Source organism: Phoenix dactylifera, chromosome 8, assembly GCF_009389715.1.
Source record: "Phoenix dactylifera cultivar Barhee BC4 chromosome 8, palm_55x_up_171113_PBpolish2nd_filt_p, whole genome shotgun sequence".
Classification (NCBI taxonomy): Eukaryota; Viridiplantae; Streptophyta; class Magnoliopsida; order Arecales; family Arecaceae; genus Phoenix; species Phoenix dactylifera.
In genome coordinates, this window is record NC_052399.1 from 25,336,164 (window position 1) to 25,355,410 (window position 19,247).

The 19,247-nt window shown below is 36.6% G+C and overlaps 2 protein-coding genes across 4 annotated transcripts in view; both read right to left on the reverse strand.

Annotated features, from left to right (window-relative positions):
* Positions 1–11,170, reverse strand: part of LOC120103720 (nuclear exosome regulator NRDE2-like) — a 31,805-nt gene extending 20,635 nt beyond the window's left edge. Inside the window, exons 1-5 of one of the 3 annotated variants that reach the window (XR_005513106.1) lie at positions 10,510–11,170; positions 5,767–6,190; positions 5,170–5,505; positions 2,030–2,654; positions 1,697–1,880 (exon numbers count right to left, since the gene is read on the reverse strand). Coding sequence is in view for 2 of the 3 variants with exons in the window: in XM_039129357.1 (XP_038985285.1) it covers positions 1,697–1,880; positions 2,030–2,654; positions 5,170–5,505; positions 5,767–6,190; positions 10,510–11,054 (2,114 nt within the window). In the remaining variant the exon portion in view is untranslated. The remainder of the gene's footprint in view (positions 1–1,696; positions 1,881–2,029; positions 2,655–5,169; positions 5,506–5,766; positions 6,191–10,509) is intronic. The other 2 variants (XM_039129357.1, XM_039129358.1) reach the window with 2 other exon arrangements.
* Positions 11,171–12,267: 1,097 nt separating this feature from the next.
* LOC120111794 (fasciclin-like arabinogalactan protein 21) lies at positions 12,268–13,731 on the reverse strand. The gene has a single exon (XM_039129696.1). It carries the CDS (start codon positions 13,715–13,717, stop codon positions 12,434–12,436), a length of 1,284 nt encoding a protein of 427 aa, XP_038985624.1. The 5' UTR covers positions 13,718–13,731; the 3' UTR covers positions 12,268–12,433.
* Positions 13,732–19,247: the final 5,516 nt, after the last annotated feature.

Below are 19,247 nucleotides of genomic sequence, written 5' to 3' on the forward strand. Positions count from 1 at the left end.
TTTAGATTAAGAATATTTTTGGTTTAAAAAATAGTAATAAAAAATAATATTGAAAATTGAAAAATAGGTAGCATGTTTGGGGGTTGTTACTTGATGTCTTTTTCTGGCAATAATGTATTTAAATTTAGGCAAGGTTATGGCTATCTGAACTTAAGCCTAAATTAAAATAGATTTTACAAATAAAGAGCGACTAAGGCATATCTATCGGTAGGAAAAAATATATATGTACCATCCCTGGTAGGGTTCCCTATTAATCCAAATTAAGGTTAAATAGATTTTTAGCTAAAAATAAATTAAAAATATATAAAATTTAAAAAAAGTAATATTCTAAAAATAGATAATTTAGAAGTATTTTGTGAAGTAATTAAGATTTTTTTTGCAATATAATGTAAATTAAAAATTTGAAGTGTTTAATAACTTAAATTTTAGTAATTCAACTAAAAATCATGAAACATATGGCAATATATACTACTAATTGGAACATATTTTCTAGGACAACATACATAGTTTTTACATTATTTCATAATTACCAAATGTATTAAGTGAAATTAAATTATAAAAGTCACTAATATATCTAAAAATAGATAATATCTTTTATTTTTAAGAGCATAGATCCATTTTATGTAGTTCATGGTAATGAAGGAGGTGGTTTATGATGTAGCCATCAAGCAATGATACCAATATAATAGAAAATAACATTAAAATAACCTTAAAATCACATTTTCAAGATCTCTAAACCTTAAAATAACCATAATCAAAAAAGTGAAAAAACACAAAAATAGAAAATAGTGAACCGACACCAATTTGTTACACTTCAATGCACCGAGTGTTAATATAGTATAGTACCATACCATACCAATTTGGTACCAAAGCCGCATGGTACTTGGTATGGAAAGTGTGAACCATTTGATAACCAAATTATCTCATCATAAAATTTTAGTTTAGCTGGATGCATCTTCCCACTTCTCCTTTAACACCATAGACAAAAACAAAATGGAACCAAAATTAAAAGCCGGCCTCCACAGAAATTTGAAGAAATTTGAATAAAACAACTAGTTGTGCTCACATCAGCCAGGCTTAAACTGAATAAAAAAACTCCAACCAGCAATCACAATACATAATTTTTCAAGCTTGTTTTCATAAAAACAAACCTACACTCATGAATTCCAAGCCAATCCCTGTGGCTTCACACTGATCTGTAGTTAATACATTAGCTTATTTAGATACTCAAAACTTGACAATATAAAATATTAATTTACTGTCTACCATAGTAAATAAGTTTTGGTACAGAGCTTCAATCATATAAGCATGTTTCAGATATTATAATACAGCTGTATTAAAAGCAAGCCAGAGTTTGAAATTTATAACTGTTAAAGACATCAAAGTGGTCCCTGCAGACAAAGAATTCTTATGCTTCTTTGTGGAATTAAAGTTGGCCCGCAAATCACCACACTCCAGTTTTTCATTAGATAGTGATGACAGCACAACAAGATAACGAGCAATAAAACCATTTGATGTTCCAAAAGCTCATAGTTCAATTGCTGGTAAGCTTCAAGAATAATATATAAAAAGTGGAAGTTCACATCAAAGCAACAATGTCATACCTGGTTCTGGATAGTGCGATATACCATATGGCTAGAAAATTAATTATAAATAAAACTAAAATCACATAGATATTAGTCTATGGATAACTAACCATTGAGAAATATTGCCACCATAGAAATCAATGAACTGGCACACCAATAAGAAACGAGCCTCCTCTGAAGACAAAGAAAAAAGGTACTCGTTTACATCTTCAAACAAGATGACCCTTGAAAGTTGTTCATTGCCATCTTTGTCTGGATTATCATCAGGAGGGTATCTTGATTTTCCATCATCACCTTCAGAGATGTCAGTTCAGAGGATGAAACGGTCAGATAAGTAATGAAACTTTAAGTCAAACAGAATATATCAATAAAGATCAGGCAAAACCAACCATGAAAAGGAAAGGTTCAGCCATCCATGAAGAAAAAGAGATAAACCCAAGTACCAGAATGTTCGCAAACAGGCATCCATTGCTCATGGTCCCTTGATAGCTCCTCCTCAGACCATCTATTCCAAGTCTTTGCATCTTTAACCTCACTATCAAGCTCAGCATCTACGTTGATTCCAAGCTTCTTTAGTAATGTTTCTATATCATCTTCCAGTGGAGTGTCTTCGGTCTCAGGGTTCTCCTCGATCTTTTCATCACCCAGAGAAGTCACCATTGAATTTTCCGGCTCATTACTTGTTCCAGTCTTTTTTGATGAAGGGTCAAACCAACCAGTCCAGCCACCTTCTTCAGTTTCTTGAGATATTAGTTCTGTAAAATCATTCTTCCTGGATAGTTCCTCTTTTTCCAGCCACGAGGACCAGCCAAGTGCTCCATCCTCTCCAATTCTGGCACCACCACTATTCCAGAAGTGTTCAAAGAGTCTTTGTTTACTTTGTGAGCCAAGATGCAAGGATGGGCAAAATAAACTGTACTCTATTTCAGCTTGAAACAATCCAGTTGCTAATTCTTGGTGGCCAGTTTGCCACTCAAACCTGCAAAGGCCTGCAAATATATCAACCAGACCAAGTTCTAGTTCAGCCAACGATGAATCCACTGATTGCAGGCTATCAGTTTGACTACCCTGCAGAAGAAAATGTAGAGAAACCAAAAATGAGGTGCAACTCACAAAGTTCTAAGAAAATGAGAAACATAAAACGTGCAAACAAATTACTCTCACAATCTTGTTTACTTCCTGAATCAACATAAAAGTAAAGCAATGAAGAAAGTTAGACATCATCTTCCTCTCAACATCCAATAACACAAGCAAATCTTGCTGCAAGGATGCTCAAAGTACTATCACAAATCAAAGGTGAAAGAGAACAAAGAAAAATATATTCAGGACAAAAAAATAAAAACTTAATCATATTGAATGAGCTTATCATATTTATAGTGAGCTTATATCTTTTTTTTATTTGATAAAAAAAAGATCTATTAACAAACATAATGAGCTTCATCACATCAAATGATGCATGCCACTACATTATGAAGAACAAGCTACCAATATCAGAGCTGATCATGAGCCGGGCTTGGGCACGGAAAAGGTCAAATTTTAAATAGGCCCGGCCCAAAGCCCGATTAAAAATGAATAAAGTTTCGGCTTAGGGCCCGGCCCGTGATTAGCTACACAATATCCCTAGCCCCTAACAGTGGGCAATATACCATCAATTTGTGCCACAAATCTACACATCTTCATCCACCTTTTCAATTGAAATAGGATCGTATATGCTTATTTATATATGCATGAGCTACTTTACTTGACATCCATGAATTAATATATGCATAATAAAGTGCAAATTGCATTTACAGATAGTTAACTGTGCATTCATTCGCATAGACTTAATAATCTTAATAAGCTTCAAATATACAAACACATGCTTAAGTAGATGACAAGTTACTTGAGTATACTTAAGCATGCTAGTATTGGACCCTCCGCACACATGTGACTGATATAAATTAATGATGGAAAAACAAAAACTGAGATTACACACCAACTCTGTAGAATGATCTAAGGGTGGTTGCCTTCTCATGGATAATTGACAAAGAAGAGCAATTTAAATATCAATTCTAATGATGATTAAATAGGGGACTGCTAGAATGTAATGGGAGAGAAGAAGAGTTTATACACCCAGATAGAATATTTTTATTTCTATGTATCTCATTTTCAAGATTTATTGACACAACATTTTATTACATATGCACTCTCCTTTTATTCTCTCATGTGCACTCTCTCCTCGTGAACACTTTTCAGAGAAAACTGATTTAAGCAGTGTAAGTAATGAAAAATGGAAACCAAGTTATTAATTCGCTAGATATTCCACAAGTGAGGCCAACAGGCAATTGGCTCAATTGCATATATGGGGTACCTACATGCAAATGCACAAGATGCAGTGCATACAAGAATCAAGGATCAATAAACAGATATTCTGGTATTATTTCATTAATAATGACACATTCAAGAGTTTATACTATCTGTTTATTATATCTATGCCCCCTATGACTCTCTCAAGACAGTTCTTAAGATAAAGAGAAACAAAAGGAATGTATTATTTAAAATTTTATAACTCTTCTTATTGCATACATGGATACACCCCCCTCGTAACAAAGATTGTTCATTCCACAGAAGAGGAATGTGGTCATCAGCTTCCACTGTCATAAGGTAAACTATATTGCAATGATAGCACTGGCAACAGTAGGCACCTCTTGAGGGTTAAAGGCATAGCATAGTCTAGGCGAACTTTAAGTCTCTCTCTCTCTCTCTCTCTCTCTCTCTCTCTCTCTCTCTCTCTCACACATATATATATATATACACACACACACACACACACACACGCATATCATATCAACTATATATCAAATAAAACACAATTAAGTAGTCTACATGGTAATCATGCTCAAGCACCTAGGTTGCTGCCAATGACAACATTGCACATGGCTAACTAGACCTGTAACACTGAACCCTGAGTACCACCAAGAAAAAACATCAGAGTGAATGCATAACTCTTTTGACTCTATGAAGCATTATAATAGTATCTTATACAACTTTCCCTTTACAGTTCTATTAGACAAGTAATCTTCTTCATGACATGTTTCTTCCCAAAATCAACAAAAGATAAATTTTTGCATGAAAAACTTGGGAAAGCTGATGATGGGCCAAATTGAAAATATTCTGCTTGATATATCTAAATTAAAGATTGCTGCCAGTTTTGTGAAACTACAAAATAAGCTAGGCCTTAAGCCTGACAGCCAATTAACACATGAACTGAAAACAACATATGACCAGGTCACTGTTAGTACATCAACATAAACACGTGGATATAGATCAATTGGTCAAATGATGAAGTGTGAAGTATTAAATAGGAAGCCCTGCAGATATGCCAAGCTTTTCATGTGATGCAACAGTATAAATGTAGTTCATCATGCTTGTTGAACTTTGTTCATTGACAGCCACGAAAAGTTAGAAGTTCTATGAAATCATAATACATAAGCTAAAATATGTTCAGCAGTAAGCTTTCAAATATGAAGATATAAACAAAATGACGTAAACTGAATCCTAGTAGACTTATTTTAAAGCAATAATTAAATGCAAAATATAGAACCTGCCTACAGAGCTTGCTGCAAGCTGAAGATATAGCCTGGATGGCATGAGCAAAGATTTTCCTGATTTCAGAAACCTTGAACCGGGAAAACTCTCCTTGGCAGAGAAGTAAAAACTCTTTCCACAGCTTACAACTATCAGAGTGTTGCATGAGTATTTTCTCCCACTTTCCTATAAGAGTATCAGTGCTATCTCTTCCCTGGTAAGACTTCAGAAGACAAAGCAACAGTTCCTCATTATCTGGATTAAGCTCCACAGCCTTCTCTAATATACTAATCTTCTTCTCAAGTGTCTGCAAGCGAGCTGCTTTTTGAGGTTGAGTACTTGCAATTTTATCCTAGGTTTCAAGATGAAAATTAATTGTAGATCAGCCGATTACAGCTTGAATAGAAAAACAATAAGAATAGCAAATAGAATGAGAAATGTTGGAAATGCAGTTCAATCTGGTCATGACAGATTGCAAGAACCTAAGCAGATTCATGATAACACTAAGTATTATGAACTGCCAAAAAAATTGGAAAAGATAGGTTTATAAAAGTAATCTTTGTTCAGCCCCACATTTTTAACTCACATATTGACCAATATATCAGTTAAATACCTGAAATTCAGCAAAGGCTAACCAAACTTTTTCATCATGAGGAAATTCCCTGGACATTTTGTTAAACTCTCTCGTTCTTTGGATTAATTCATCTTCCCAAGATTCCTCAACCTCTCCCTTTGTTATTGAAACATTTTTACCATTTTCAGGAGAAGAGTGCAGCTCTGCTAGAGGGATAAATTCTCCAGGAATCATTGAAGACATCTTCTCAACAATTTTCGCATGCTTGAAACCCTTGTTTCGTTCCAAGGCAGTATATTTCACTGAATAATATCGGCCTCCTGCTCTCAATTTACTGTCCAGTACATCAAGATCTCCATCCACATCCACACATGAGTTTGGAGGTTTCCAATGATAAAACAATTGCACATTAATCCCAGAAAATCCTATCCTATTCTGGAGTTTGTACCGTGCAACATCCATTCTGCAATTTTCATTTCACAAACAGGAAAGTCAAATTAGCAATTAAAATGCTTGGTTTCCTTGAGTTTTTCTTTAACAAATTATACAAACTCAGGAATTTCACATTTTAAACTAAAAAATAGCAGTGGCATAGAAAAAGTTAACCACAGAAGAATGATGCGACGGTCATTCAAGGAGACAATGACGCTGAATGAACAAGAACAGCAAAATATGGAAATCAACGAAAAAAGCAAAGCTTAGATTGATGATAATTAGATGACTTTGACTCCCAACTCCAAATAAAGCATAATGCCTGGAGAATGACCAACTAAATTCAATGACATTAACAAGGACTCAAATATAAGGGACCTGTTATGCTACAGCATATGTAAAAGCAAATTTCAATTTACTATAAAGCCATTTAAAGTTGCAATAACAATCATACATTCTGTTCTAGAAGGAAGAGGAAATGGTCTACAAAGAAATAAGAAAGAAGGCTGAGAAACCATTTAGCATGCTAATAATGACTCTACCTTGAGCAGAAGATATGTTGAGTCCATCGCGAAAACAGAGAAAAAAATGATTGCCTTCATAAATTGTATCTATACCCGTTTAAGTACATGATACCAAATAATACAGATACCAAGCAACTTTTAAATGAATTACAATCAATAGTACGACTAGCTTAATACATTTTATAAATTGCAGAAGCCAAAGGTAAGGTATTTAATGTCTCAACATGGCAAAAAATAAGCCTCATAGTGCAAAGTACAAGCTTTATGGATTCTCCCTTAAAAGAAAGCAATGTATTTATTTTCTTAAAGATCCCAGATTGCATCAAAATAAATGTGCACATCTTTCAAATCAAACATATCAAAAAGTACATTGGTTTGGTTTATTTGAATAAGTATATGACAAGCTCTAATAGTAGCAAAATCATGGAAAAATAAATAAAGGACATATAGACAGAATGCTCAATATGCATGCCTTCAAACTATAAAAGGCACATGGTATTCAGGAAACCTGGAATAAGTAACAAGAACAACAATTTTCGCTCTGAATATATAACTAATCAAGGATTCTTTAAGACTTCCTGACTCGAATAGGAGTTAATGACTTAAAAATCATATTATTCAAATAATGGCAACAGCCAAACATTGTGAGCTCTTAATATAGTCTTAACCTGCGATGCATTTGATCCTATAAAAGTTTTCCTCTCTTCTAAACAAACTCCACTTCAATTTTGGAGACAGGACAAAAATCAAGTTTTGATATTGACTCCACATTTGATATAAAACATAGTAGCCGACGGTCTAATAATGAAAGTTCTAGAATGTTTTAGACTGAAACAAGATACCCCACCGACATGACCTTGAGAAAATTTGATGATCTAGACCAGTTACATGGACTCAGGTACATGTGTCTGGTGCAGACATGTTTGAGCATCAGGTTCTTCCCACGTCCAAGAATTTCTTCTCACAGACTTGTATCCAAGTGTAAAACAAACAAAAATGACCTAATTTTTGTGGATGCCTATGGCTAAAATTAAGACTCAAGGTAACACAAAGTCACAAACATACACTAGCATGTTAATTTGTTGAGTAACCAATTACCTAGTGCCAAAGCTAATTCTGGAAGAATATTACTAATAATACAGTATATGAAAGATATGATTTAGATATTAATGACATTTAGACAAATAATTCTGGCATTTCAATCCTCCCATAATTGATGATGAAACATCTGCTGCAGTGAGAGAGTTGATGGTGAGAAAAGTTTTCCTTCATTTGAACATCAACAAATATCTTCACGTATTTATCATTAAAGAATCTATTTTGTACATGGATAGAATCATTATTTACTTTTGGTGGTAATATTATTACTTTGTGCACTGCAATGAGATGCGAGTCATTGGTAATTGATGCCTTCATTCATCAAACAAATGTATTGTTTAAGAAAATGGTAAAGGTCAAAGAAATATGATTTGCAACATTAAGAACCACAATACAGAAGTCTGATGCATCGCTAAAATCTGAAGCATGTGGAAGCAACATTTTAATGTACTAACTGCAACCATCTTTACCAAGAAAAGTGATCTTTCATTAAAGAGATTCAAAGACCAAATTTATAGGAATATGTTCTTTTGAAATTTCTATTATCAAATAAACTAAAGAACAATCAGGACCCTTTTAGACCTCTGATATATGATCGCTCTTCAATATGTCAAATAGAATTCTAAGTTATGTGTCCTTAATATCTTAGGAGATATTTCAAAGTGCTGCAAATATTGTTGTAACTCTTCCAACACACCATCTAGTACCAACACCATCATGTGATCAGCATAATCCTTAAAATTCAAAATTTATCTATGATGGAATCACAATTTGTGCTATGTAGATCAGACTTCAATCTGGCATGATAAAAGAGTAAGCAATGTAGTTATACAAAAACAAAAATATGATGGGGAAGATGAAGAACTAAAAGGTCAATGAGAAACTAAGGGAGGGTTCGCAACCCTAAGACCCTGAAGGAATACTTTAGGAAATTTATAAGAAGTCCAGCTCAATGAGGAAACACGAGAGTCCACTGTGCAAACATAGGTGTTGAAATTTTCTGGTTAAATTGCAATGATGTTATGGTTATTTGAGTACGTGTATTTTAGACTTTAAAGTATTTTCCCTTATAATTGGCCTTAGTAGTATATCAGTCCTAGTTCCGTAATTTCATAATGCAGTTGTTAAAGTCATTGGTAGCATTCTAGATATTTGGCACTCTGGTCATCAAATGTGACGAGGTTTTCTTTAGCACATCAGCATTACATGTGATAACAAACAAATATTGGACTGATTTATCTTTTCAAGTAGTGCAGAATATATTTTAAAGCAAAGTATGATCTATAAAGATTCTAACTAGTATCAAAGCATCCTTAAAGTCAGCCCAAGCTTTGTTTTGTTCTTTTTTAATTTTTTGCCATCTTTTATATTTTAGGAAGACATTGGCATAGGCCACCCTGAGGTCCTTGCCACCTATTCCCTTATCGTTTACATGAATTCTGAATGGCTTTCATGTTAGATTTTGTTTGTTTTTTTTTTTTGGTTGAAAACTATCCATTCACTTCAAGAGATACAAGGTGCAAAGAGAGATTTTAAAGTTGATCTAAAGGTGTTCAGGTATGGTCAAGCATGCAAAGAAGGCCTAAAGATGAAATTATATATGATTCCTCATTCCCTCAACCTTGACAAGTGAGTTGTTCATGTACTTTCTAACCTAATTGGGGTCAATTAGTTCTATTATTGCATAAATCAAACTTGTTGATTTCGGAAACCAGGTGTGAAATATTTTATTAATTTTGTTGAGCAAAGATGAATTCAAATTTTATATTTGGCGTGAATAACAATATTGATAGCATATATTTAGTCAACACAAAGAACTAGTTACCACGATCAAACAAGTATAGAACTCATCCTAAGGTAAAAAGTTAGAAAGTATCTTCTGCATCTATTGTGATGGATTGTAAATTCAAAGACTAACACTAATCTCATACTTATCTTCCTAAATATGCTCTTTCCAAGAAAAATCAAACTCTATCGAAGAAAGACTTCATCTAGATTCAAATATTAGTGAGAACCCAAGCTTCATCATCCCATGCTCTTCCAACATACCTCAACAACAATAGCTCACTCAAGCAATCATTACTTCTTCACCCTTGATCATTACCTCATGTGCTTAAAACCATGACAAATGGCATTGGTACTTTCATTCTCACCTATCTTGTCACCTCTTTCTACATGTCCAAATTTCTCATGACCGTATTTTCTTCAAGTATATTGAGAAACACTATTAAAAGACCGTGAAATAATGGATGCATCCAACAACAAGTGAACTGAGCCTTCGCATTGGTTAGTTTTAAGGCCAAAAAAAAATTTTAACAGACATTTTATTAGAAATTATTGCTAGAACTGATATTAGCTGTGGGCCTGTTTGGCATTGTTGTCGTTTTTTCATTGTTTCTTCACAAATTAGCGAAATATCACAGTGAGGGACGTTGAAGATAGCATTTGCACAAAACTTCTGCCAACCCTTGCCTTTGTTTTCACTTTTTTTTTAAAGTAATAAATCTTGGCTTCCTAAAGCTCTAAAGATTTCACAAAAAAAAAAAAAAGGATTCTCTCATACATGCTGTTCATTTTTCCTCTTGGAATCTTGAAAAACAAAAACAGAAAACGAGAGCAATAGCAAACGAGATTTAAACAAAAGGAGTGTTTTAAAATCAATTTTCCACCAAACCATTTCAATCCTAAATTAAGGCAAAATCTAAGCTTTACAGAAAGGAAAACATACCTATAGAGGCTCCCGAAGGCCAAATTATCCCTATCCCCACGAAGATCGAAGTAGTAATCCTTGGCGGGCTTGGTGTCAGACCCAACCCAGGCTCGAACCCCCGACTTCCTCGAAGCGCCGTCATCCAGCCCCTCCCTCTCCCTCCTCCTCCTCTTCTTCTTCCTCCTACCCTCCTTGCGCTTCGACCGGCGATCCTCTTCCGACGAGGACGCCGAGGGCGAGGAGGCCACCAGATCGTACGTCGGCGGCCGCGCCGGAGGGGCCGCCTCGGCTGCGGCAGCCTCGTCCTCGGAGTCGGAGTCCTGCGGCAAGGAGGCGACGGGGCCGGCGCCGCCGGATCCCGGCAGGGAGGAGACGTCGAAGGTGAAGCTAGGGTTGGAGAGCCACTGGGAGGCGGTGGAGGAGCTCAGGGGAGGCGGAGATGGGTTTGAGGAGAGGGGGAAGAGAGGGAACAAGGAGGGGGTTGGGGGATTTGGCTGGGGGTCTTCTCCTCGGCCTCCTTCGTCGGTTGTTCTTCCGCCGTTCTTCTCGGCTTCGGTCTCCATGTCGGGTTTCGTTGCTTCGTCTGAGACGGCGATGGGATGAGGCGAGCCTCCGCCCGGCCGCTATTAAAAGGATCCGTTAAGACCGCCGAAGCAGCGACTCGCAGGAGCGAACCCAAAACCGGAGAGTTCTGGCATTCTACAAGAAGGTCGCATATGCCACATGAATGGTGCACGTGAGAGGTACACATAAGACATTGGATGGTCATAATTCATTTATCATGTTTTTTATTTTTATATTTTATTTTGAAATTTTGTTTCTATTAGACACAAAAAAAAAAATTCTCATTTTTTACTATCCACATGGATATCTCCGTACTCATGTTAGTTTAAAATGCCGGTTCAACAAAACCGGTTCATTTTTTTCTTCACAATTTTTTCCCTCTTAATATGGCTCTCTTGTTTGCTTAATAGAAGCAACCTAGAATAAAAAAATCCAGCTCCCCCCTCCCCTACTTCCACTGGATTTAGCCTTCACAATTTTTTTCCCTCTTAATATGGCTCTCATGTTTACTTACCGGAAGCAACCTAGAATCAAAAAACCAGCTGGATATAGAAGTTTCACATTTTCGCAGACCTCTTAAACCAGAGAATCAAAAATGTAATTCAAAAGCTACATTTCTTGTGATATTTAGGGAGTAGACATTTTGGGAGTAGGTTGAGCCTGAGACCGAAGCCTGGCTAGAGCCTGGATTAGGCCCATGGGGGGCGAGCCTGAGCCATCTGATAGTTTCTTTTTCGGCCGGGCTGGGCTAAAAATGGGCCCTATAAATTTTTATCAAATTTTCAGTCTGAGGGCTCAACCGTTCCCATTGACAGCCATGCATCCCTTGAATTTGTCATAACTGTTTACGTTTGGTTCACATATATGAATGTGAGTGCTACCACAATACCTACTTAGGATAAGAATCCACAAAAAAGAACACCATCTACAGGTAGCTGTCATGAACAATTTCAAATCCGAGAGAACATGACCAGAAGCAATGAGGCTGAGGCAGAGGAAGCACCGAAATGTTGCGGAATTGGTTTTGGGCAATCAGACTACTGTCCTCGAAGGTTTAATGTTAAATCCGCTCAATTGCTTCGTTTCCTTTGTTTGTCAATGAAGACACGGATTTCTTTTTATTTCATTTAGTAGATGGAAGCCATTGGTTTCTTCTCTTTGTTTAAGAAATGCAAACTAGAATGTCATGTTTTAGAAAGAACAGCGGACGAGACGGAGCAAAATATCGAACAAACAACTAGAACGAAGAACTTTGCTGTTGTAACCGCAATTAGCACCAGAGACTCGGAAATCCCATTCTACATTTCCATATCAGAAAGGATCGAAAATACCGAGTGGAGTGAGAAATCGGCGAAAAAAGGGATAAGGAGTCGGCAAGTCACAGTCCCTCGTCGTCGAGATCCACAAACGCTGAGATCGCTGGAGCGACGCTAGGTGCCATCTCCGAGCACCCGGCGGAGGCACCCGAAGCGCCGCAGGCCCCCCTCCTGCCGAAGGCTGCCCTCGTCGGCGCCGCTGCCTCAAAGATCCCTTCCTCCGGCGGCGCTGCAGCCGACCGCGCCGCCGCCATATCCGCCTGGTACAGGTGCGGGAACGGCAAGAAGATGCCGTGGACCACAATCTTGGAGTTGTAAACCGCGTCGGGGGCCTTGATCGGCACGTAGTTGATTCTGAGGCCCGATCCGGAGGGACCGACGGCGGCAGCGCCCGCGGAGCCGGAGTTGGTGACCACCAGGTGCTGGCCGTGGACCAGCGTCGGGAGGGCAGTTCCCGCCGGGAGCCTTAGCAGGTCGGCGTGCATCAGGAGGCGATTGGGGACGACGTGGAACCGGACGTTGGTTACGTAGGCGTGGCCGCCGGCGAAGATGGCGGAGTCGTCGAGGGCGAAGACCGTCATGTTCTGGAGGCCGGCGAGTTCCGCGTACTTGATACGCATCGCAAGGGCGAGGATGCTGTAACCCCTGATGCGGAGGCGGACCATGGCGTCCCGCAGCATGAGCTGCACGATCGCTGATCTGTGGATATTGCCGGCGATCTCCGGCGGAGAGTAAGAGTTGGGGTAGGGGATGTGGTCCTGGAGGCAAGAAAGCGGGGAGAGGGGGCTGACGAAGCCCTGGAGGCCGTGGATCACGATCCGGCCGTCATTGAAGAGGTCCGGCCGGGTGACCTCGACGCCGTCGACGAAGATCTTGACGGCGGCGGGGGAGGAGGAGTTGGATCCTGGGCGAGGGGATGTGGAGGTGACGGTGAGGCAGCGGCCCGGGCTGGCGGTCTCGAGTTTGGTGCCGAAGGCGATCTTGGAGAGGTGGATCTTGGAGAAGAGGCCGGGGACGAGGTGCTCGCGGAGGAGGGCAGCGGGGGAGCAGGCGGCGCAGGAGCGAATGGAGTCGTCCGAGGGAGCAAAGACGGTGAAGGGGGAGGAGGAGGCGGCGGCAGAGGCGGAGGAGACGAGGGCGGGGACTGCCATTGCGAGCTCCTGGAAGCCGAGGTTGGCAAGGATCGAGCCGAGGAGGGTCGCCTGGTGCGGTTCTTGGGGCGGCGGAGAACCGGATCCGGCGGCGGAGGCTGAAGGGGGCGATGGCTGGAAGGCGGCGGAGGAGAGTAGGAGGAGGGAGAGGGAGACGAGAGAGAGTAGGGAGGAGAGAGGGGAAGGGGAAGCCATGAACGCTTCTAGAAGAAGTGGGGAGTGAGTGCAGTGGAGGGAGCTGGGAGCGGAGAGGGGTATTTATAGAGCCAAGGTGGAGTGGGAGCTGGGCGGTTAGGCCGTTTTGTCCGTACCGTCCTTTTCAAAATTTTATCTGACTAAAATTTCCTTTAGCATTCCATGAATTACCTAAATTGCTAGGGGTTTGGCATCACACTTGGGGCGCAAGGATTAAAATGAACCGGGTAAGGGTCAGGCAAGTGCGACCCAGCCCGACCCGACCCGACCCGATAAATTTGAGATTAGCTATGTGTCAACATGTTGTACAAGAACAAAAGATAAATTTATAAGTATAATGTTCTAATAAGTTTTTTTTTTGAGCGAATGTAATTAGTTTTATACAAAGACAAATACAATTCGGCTAGAACAATCTAACTCTTATGGGCGGCTGAGTTATCCAACTTCATTATGAATAATCTCCTATGAAACTTGCATATTTGGATGGGTTAGATTTTTGAACATAAAACTTTTCAATCCCTTCCCTTCTACTAGGATTGGCAGACTATGTTCCAAAATACTAAATGGTGCATATATGTAATGAAGTAGTGGTTGATCATTCATCGGGCTCTATTACAAAATTGGATCAGAAATATTGAAGAAAAAAGGTCATTTGTTTGGTGACATGAGGTTGAGGCAGCAACTCTCTTTTTATTCCTCGATCTAGATTGGATATGACTCTAGCTTCTAGATTTCATATAGTTCAAATTTGCTATAATATCTAAAAACTTTCTCACTTTAGTTCTTAAGGTCCAAACATCATGCAAAGCAAGCTTCCATGCATAGCTCACCTACTTCAAATGTGATGTCAACAAACGAAGCTAATAAACTTGATTTGCTCGCAGCTCTTATGCCTTACGCATTCTCAATGGACTGATCATATTTGTACCCATCGAAACATGGTTAGGTTTGACAATTTAGGCTCACCACAAATCTTAGTGTACAAAGAGCCTTCAAACATAACTTAGGCTTAGCCCTTGCTTTCGCTATTCTATATTTGACCATTGTAGGCATGGTTAAACTTATGGACATTTATACTTGGACTTATGCCCAACATGTTCTCAATAGACTGATCGGAGTTGTAACCATCGAAACATAGTTAGGTTTTTGTATGTTCAAGAGTACGTAACTCCTATGTGATTAGTCTAGGCCTCGACAATGATGGTAAACTAATATTAATTCTTGATTCCATGTTGTTTTGAAAGCCTTAGGCCAATTTCAAGCCAGTCGAGTTGTAGGTTTGAATAATTTAAGATTTGAATTTGCTAGCTCAAGCCTATCTGAAGCCTAAGTTAATTTGATTTTGGCTTGTTATGCCCAAATTATTTTTTTACATATATATCTTTGCATATATGATCTATGCATATTTACCCTATTAATCACTATTTACATTTACACCCTCCATATCATTCTTTTTTGCATGGATGCCTCCTATGTTAGTTTTTAGGCTGGAGGTGTTAATGAATAATTGTTCTAAGTATCATTTAACACTAGTACCCTTTCATGTTAATATATCTGAAGAAATTAAAAGTTAGTTTGTTTTGAAAAGTGCCATATTTTTTTAATCAAATTTCAAGGATATTAATGAAAAAATAATAAAATGATTTTTTAATTACAATGGTTATTTATTAATACTGCAACCGGAAACTAACATGGGGTTATCCACACAAAAACGTAGTGATTGGAGAGGTATATGACAATAGTGATATTCGGAGCGTAAATATGCAATAAGCTATATTTACAATGGTATATATATATGACCATTAATTTAGTATGTTCCTTTAGACATGAACTACTTTGGTAAGCCTAGCTTTACCATTCCATGGGGATCGAGGCTATTAGATAAAGCCTAAAGCCATCTAATTCCATAGAGTAGGTTTTTCTCAAAGGAAAAATAAGTTAAAAAGTTAATTCATCAATTAAATTATAAACGTCAATTTCAATTTGTAGGAGCAAAAATTGATCATCTTATCGACTCAGCCTTCTCCAAGATCCCTAATCTTGGCGAGGATTTAACTTGAGGTGTCTAGATGCATCGTAGTGCTGTCAAGGCTGACCTTCTTATTCTGTAACACGGTAAAAGAGTTTTAAGTACTTTGAACCATTTTGTAATCCAAAGGGCCGAAACCTACCTATTTTCAGAGGTTTTTTTGTTCTTTTTTATGTTGATGAGATTAAATAAACGTTCAAATTCACCTTCAAAATATAAGACTAGATTTAGACTCAACCTACCAAGTATTAATTTCCTCTAGCTATTAAGCCCTTCAAAGCCTATCAATATTGTTTTTTGGGTCCATGTGAGCTTTTTTGAACTCTTTAATTTGAGCCCATTTAGTTGTAAGCAGTTTAGGCCCATTCAGTTTTAGTTTTGGTTCAGTTCGATATGAACTGATAGGAACCTGTTTCAATGGAGTTAGGCCTTGGCTTAAGCCAACCAGCAAGTGCCTGATCCTAGGCACAACAGAGCACAGAATTAAACTCGCCTTATCTCCTATAGTTTCTACTTAACCTTCGAGAAGTGATTCTTTGCTTGCATTATATCGGTTGCATCTTCTATTTATTATTTTGATTATAATTTTTTTATTTTATTTATTCTTTGTTTGTGATAATATTTTTTTTTAGTTTGTTTTTTTTTTGCATGTACACCTTCTTAAATATATAAAATTATATGAATACCCTCATAAAATTATTATTTACATGTATATCCTTCTTTATTTTTCTTTTTTGTATTTATATTTGTACCATCTAACATTGTTAAAAATTAAACGGCTTAAAGCTAAAATAACTGAAATATCCTTACAGGTAGATATGTTAAAAAAAGAAAGTTAGAGTATGTGTATATATATATATATATATATATATAGAGCAAATTTTATGAGGGTATTTATGTAATTTTTTATATTTATGTAAAAAATATATTAAAAAAAGATCAAAACTCGGCTGGAACTTGCTAAGACTTTTATGATTCAGTTAGATTGACAAGTCAAAAAAAGATTGAGCCACATTTTAATCTTACTTTCTAAGATTATAACTCGGTCGAGTTGGAATATTAATTGATCATTTTGGTAATGTTATTCTCTGTTAATATAATTATCATTATTGAATCTTTGACATTTATATATTCTTCATAATTTCTAAAAGATTAAAACATATCAAATTTAAATTAATTATAGATACTTAGATTAGTAAAATATTTTTTAGTAATTTATAAATGTTAAGTTATTGTTTGTTTTTAAGGCGAAAATATTGTAAAAGCAATATGATTCATTCTATAAGAGTTGATATTAACATGAGATCATGTGATATGATAATTGTCGCCCAGTTATGCAGCCCAAGAGTGGAGAGGGGGTGAATTAGGTTTTTCAAAAACTTCAATCAATAATGCAATGAAAATAAATGTTTAATTGATGAATATTGAATTTAACAAATGAGCAGTAAACAGATATGCTAAAGATAAAAGCAAGTAAAACAAACAAAGCAAACATAAGAAATTTATTATAGTTTAGTGTTAACCCTGCACCTATATCCACTTTCCAAGGTCTCTTGGAAATTTTACTATAATCTATAACCCATATTACAACCTAGTTGTTTTTCGAGTTCACAACAAAACCTAGTTAATTTTTCCAAGTCAATCAATCAAAATCTTTACTAATTATTTTTTGGATTTACAACCAACCTAGTTGATATTTCCAGGTCACTCAATCAAAATCTTTATCAATTGTTTTCCGGGTTCACAAGTAACCTAGTTAATTTTGTAGGCCGATCAACCAAGCCTTCTTTGAGCCTATGCTAGGCTCAACACAATCTAATTTAAAGTTTGGATGGACTTTTTTCTTATTAAAGATTTTGTTATTTATTATTTGGCATAGGCAATCCAAGACTTTAGGGGTTTATAGTACTATAGTAGAAGCTACAGTTCTTATTAGTTAATTATTAGTTGACCGCACTTAAGAATTAAGAATGATATGCATATACTAACTTTAAGAATGTCAAGGGGTGGATTTGGTAATAAACCACCGCTTCTCGAACTGGAATGGAAACCAAATGATTTTTGCAATAAAGAATTATAATTGCCACTAAAAAAACTGCAAAATAAAAATCAAAATTGAAAAATTGAAAACCTTTTAACTTTTTTATTTATTTCAAATTAAAAATATCATCTATAAATTTTCATACTATAACATACCAGCTCATTTAATATATATATCCATAAATAATAACAAAACCATCCAACAAACACAATTATTCAAGTTAAAAATTAGTCCAACTATATCAAAAAAAATATAATGATAAAATTTTCAATACAAATGCATTTTGATGAACTTAACATGACGAATCAAAGGGAGGAAAAAAATCTATCCCTCTTTGTTCTAGATTTGGAGAATGTGCAGTCTAGATTGAGTCATTGAGTGGGACAGAAAATGATCCAGATTATCTCATGAAGTTTTTAATTTGAATTTATACTAAATACAAAGGATATTGAGGGTATTAACTATTGGGTATATTCAATTTCAGGTTCGGTATCGAGTTTAGTTTTAGGTTCGGTATCGGATTCGGTTTTGAAATTAAAATTGAAACCAAACAGCTTTTAATTTTTAAAATCATCACGGAAGCCATCCCCACTTTATTTTGCTTAAAACCACCATGTTCAGTTCGAGGAAAGATAAAATATTCGGTGTCTGTCCTTGTTGACATTCCTACATACCTTTCTATGATGTTTAATTAGATGGAGCTTCTTGAGACACTCAATTTGGCTCCTTTGTGCTAAATAATTAGCCATTTAGCCTGATATTGGTTTAATAAAATTAGAAATTAGCTAATAGAAATATAGAGGATAAATAGATGGAAATATGTCTTGTAAATGATGAGGTACCAGCAAGTTCTTGCTTTTGATCCTAGCTCCCTAAGCAAAATTCAAAAATGGCAGAAAAAAAATACACTGAAGCATGACTATTAACAATGACATAATAAATACAAGTGTATAAATAAAAATATAACTTCTCCAAGTACATTTTAGAAGAGGCACTTGGGCCTGAAAATTTGAGTCATTCAATTGGAACAATGAGTTTTTAGTTGGATTACTTATTTAGGATTGAATGATCTAGTATTTGATCTAACTAGAAAATCCATTTTTTCGCAAAATCTCTAACTTGAAATTGCTATCGATCCAATCCATATTGAACGATCTTGAAATTTGATCATGAAGCTTCAAAGCAATAAACCCATCAACCATCACCAACACAGAAAGTGACAGCTTGAAGGAAAGTGCAAAACCAAGTTTTTTAATAACCATTTTAACAGATGTCATTTTGCTTAATATTTTTGGCACTAACCGGTACTACATATAAAACATCAATTTTATATTTCTAGTTTGATATAAATTGATATTTTTGAGATATTTTTAAATATAGCATTATAAATTATAAATCAACTCAATGCCTTAAATAATACGTACCCTCTCTCTATTGCTTGCTGGCTAATATTTTTGTTG

What these genes read in the sequence shown, in the direction of transcription:
- LOC120111794 (XM_039129696.1), bottom strand. Translation starts at nt 13,717, where the DNA reads ATGGCTTCCCCTTCCCCTCTCTCCTCCCTACTCTCTCTCGTCTCCCTC.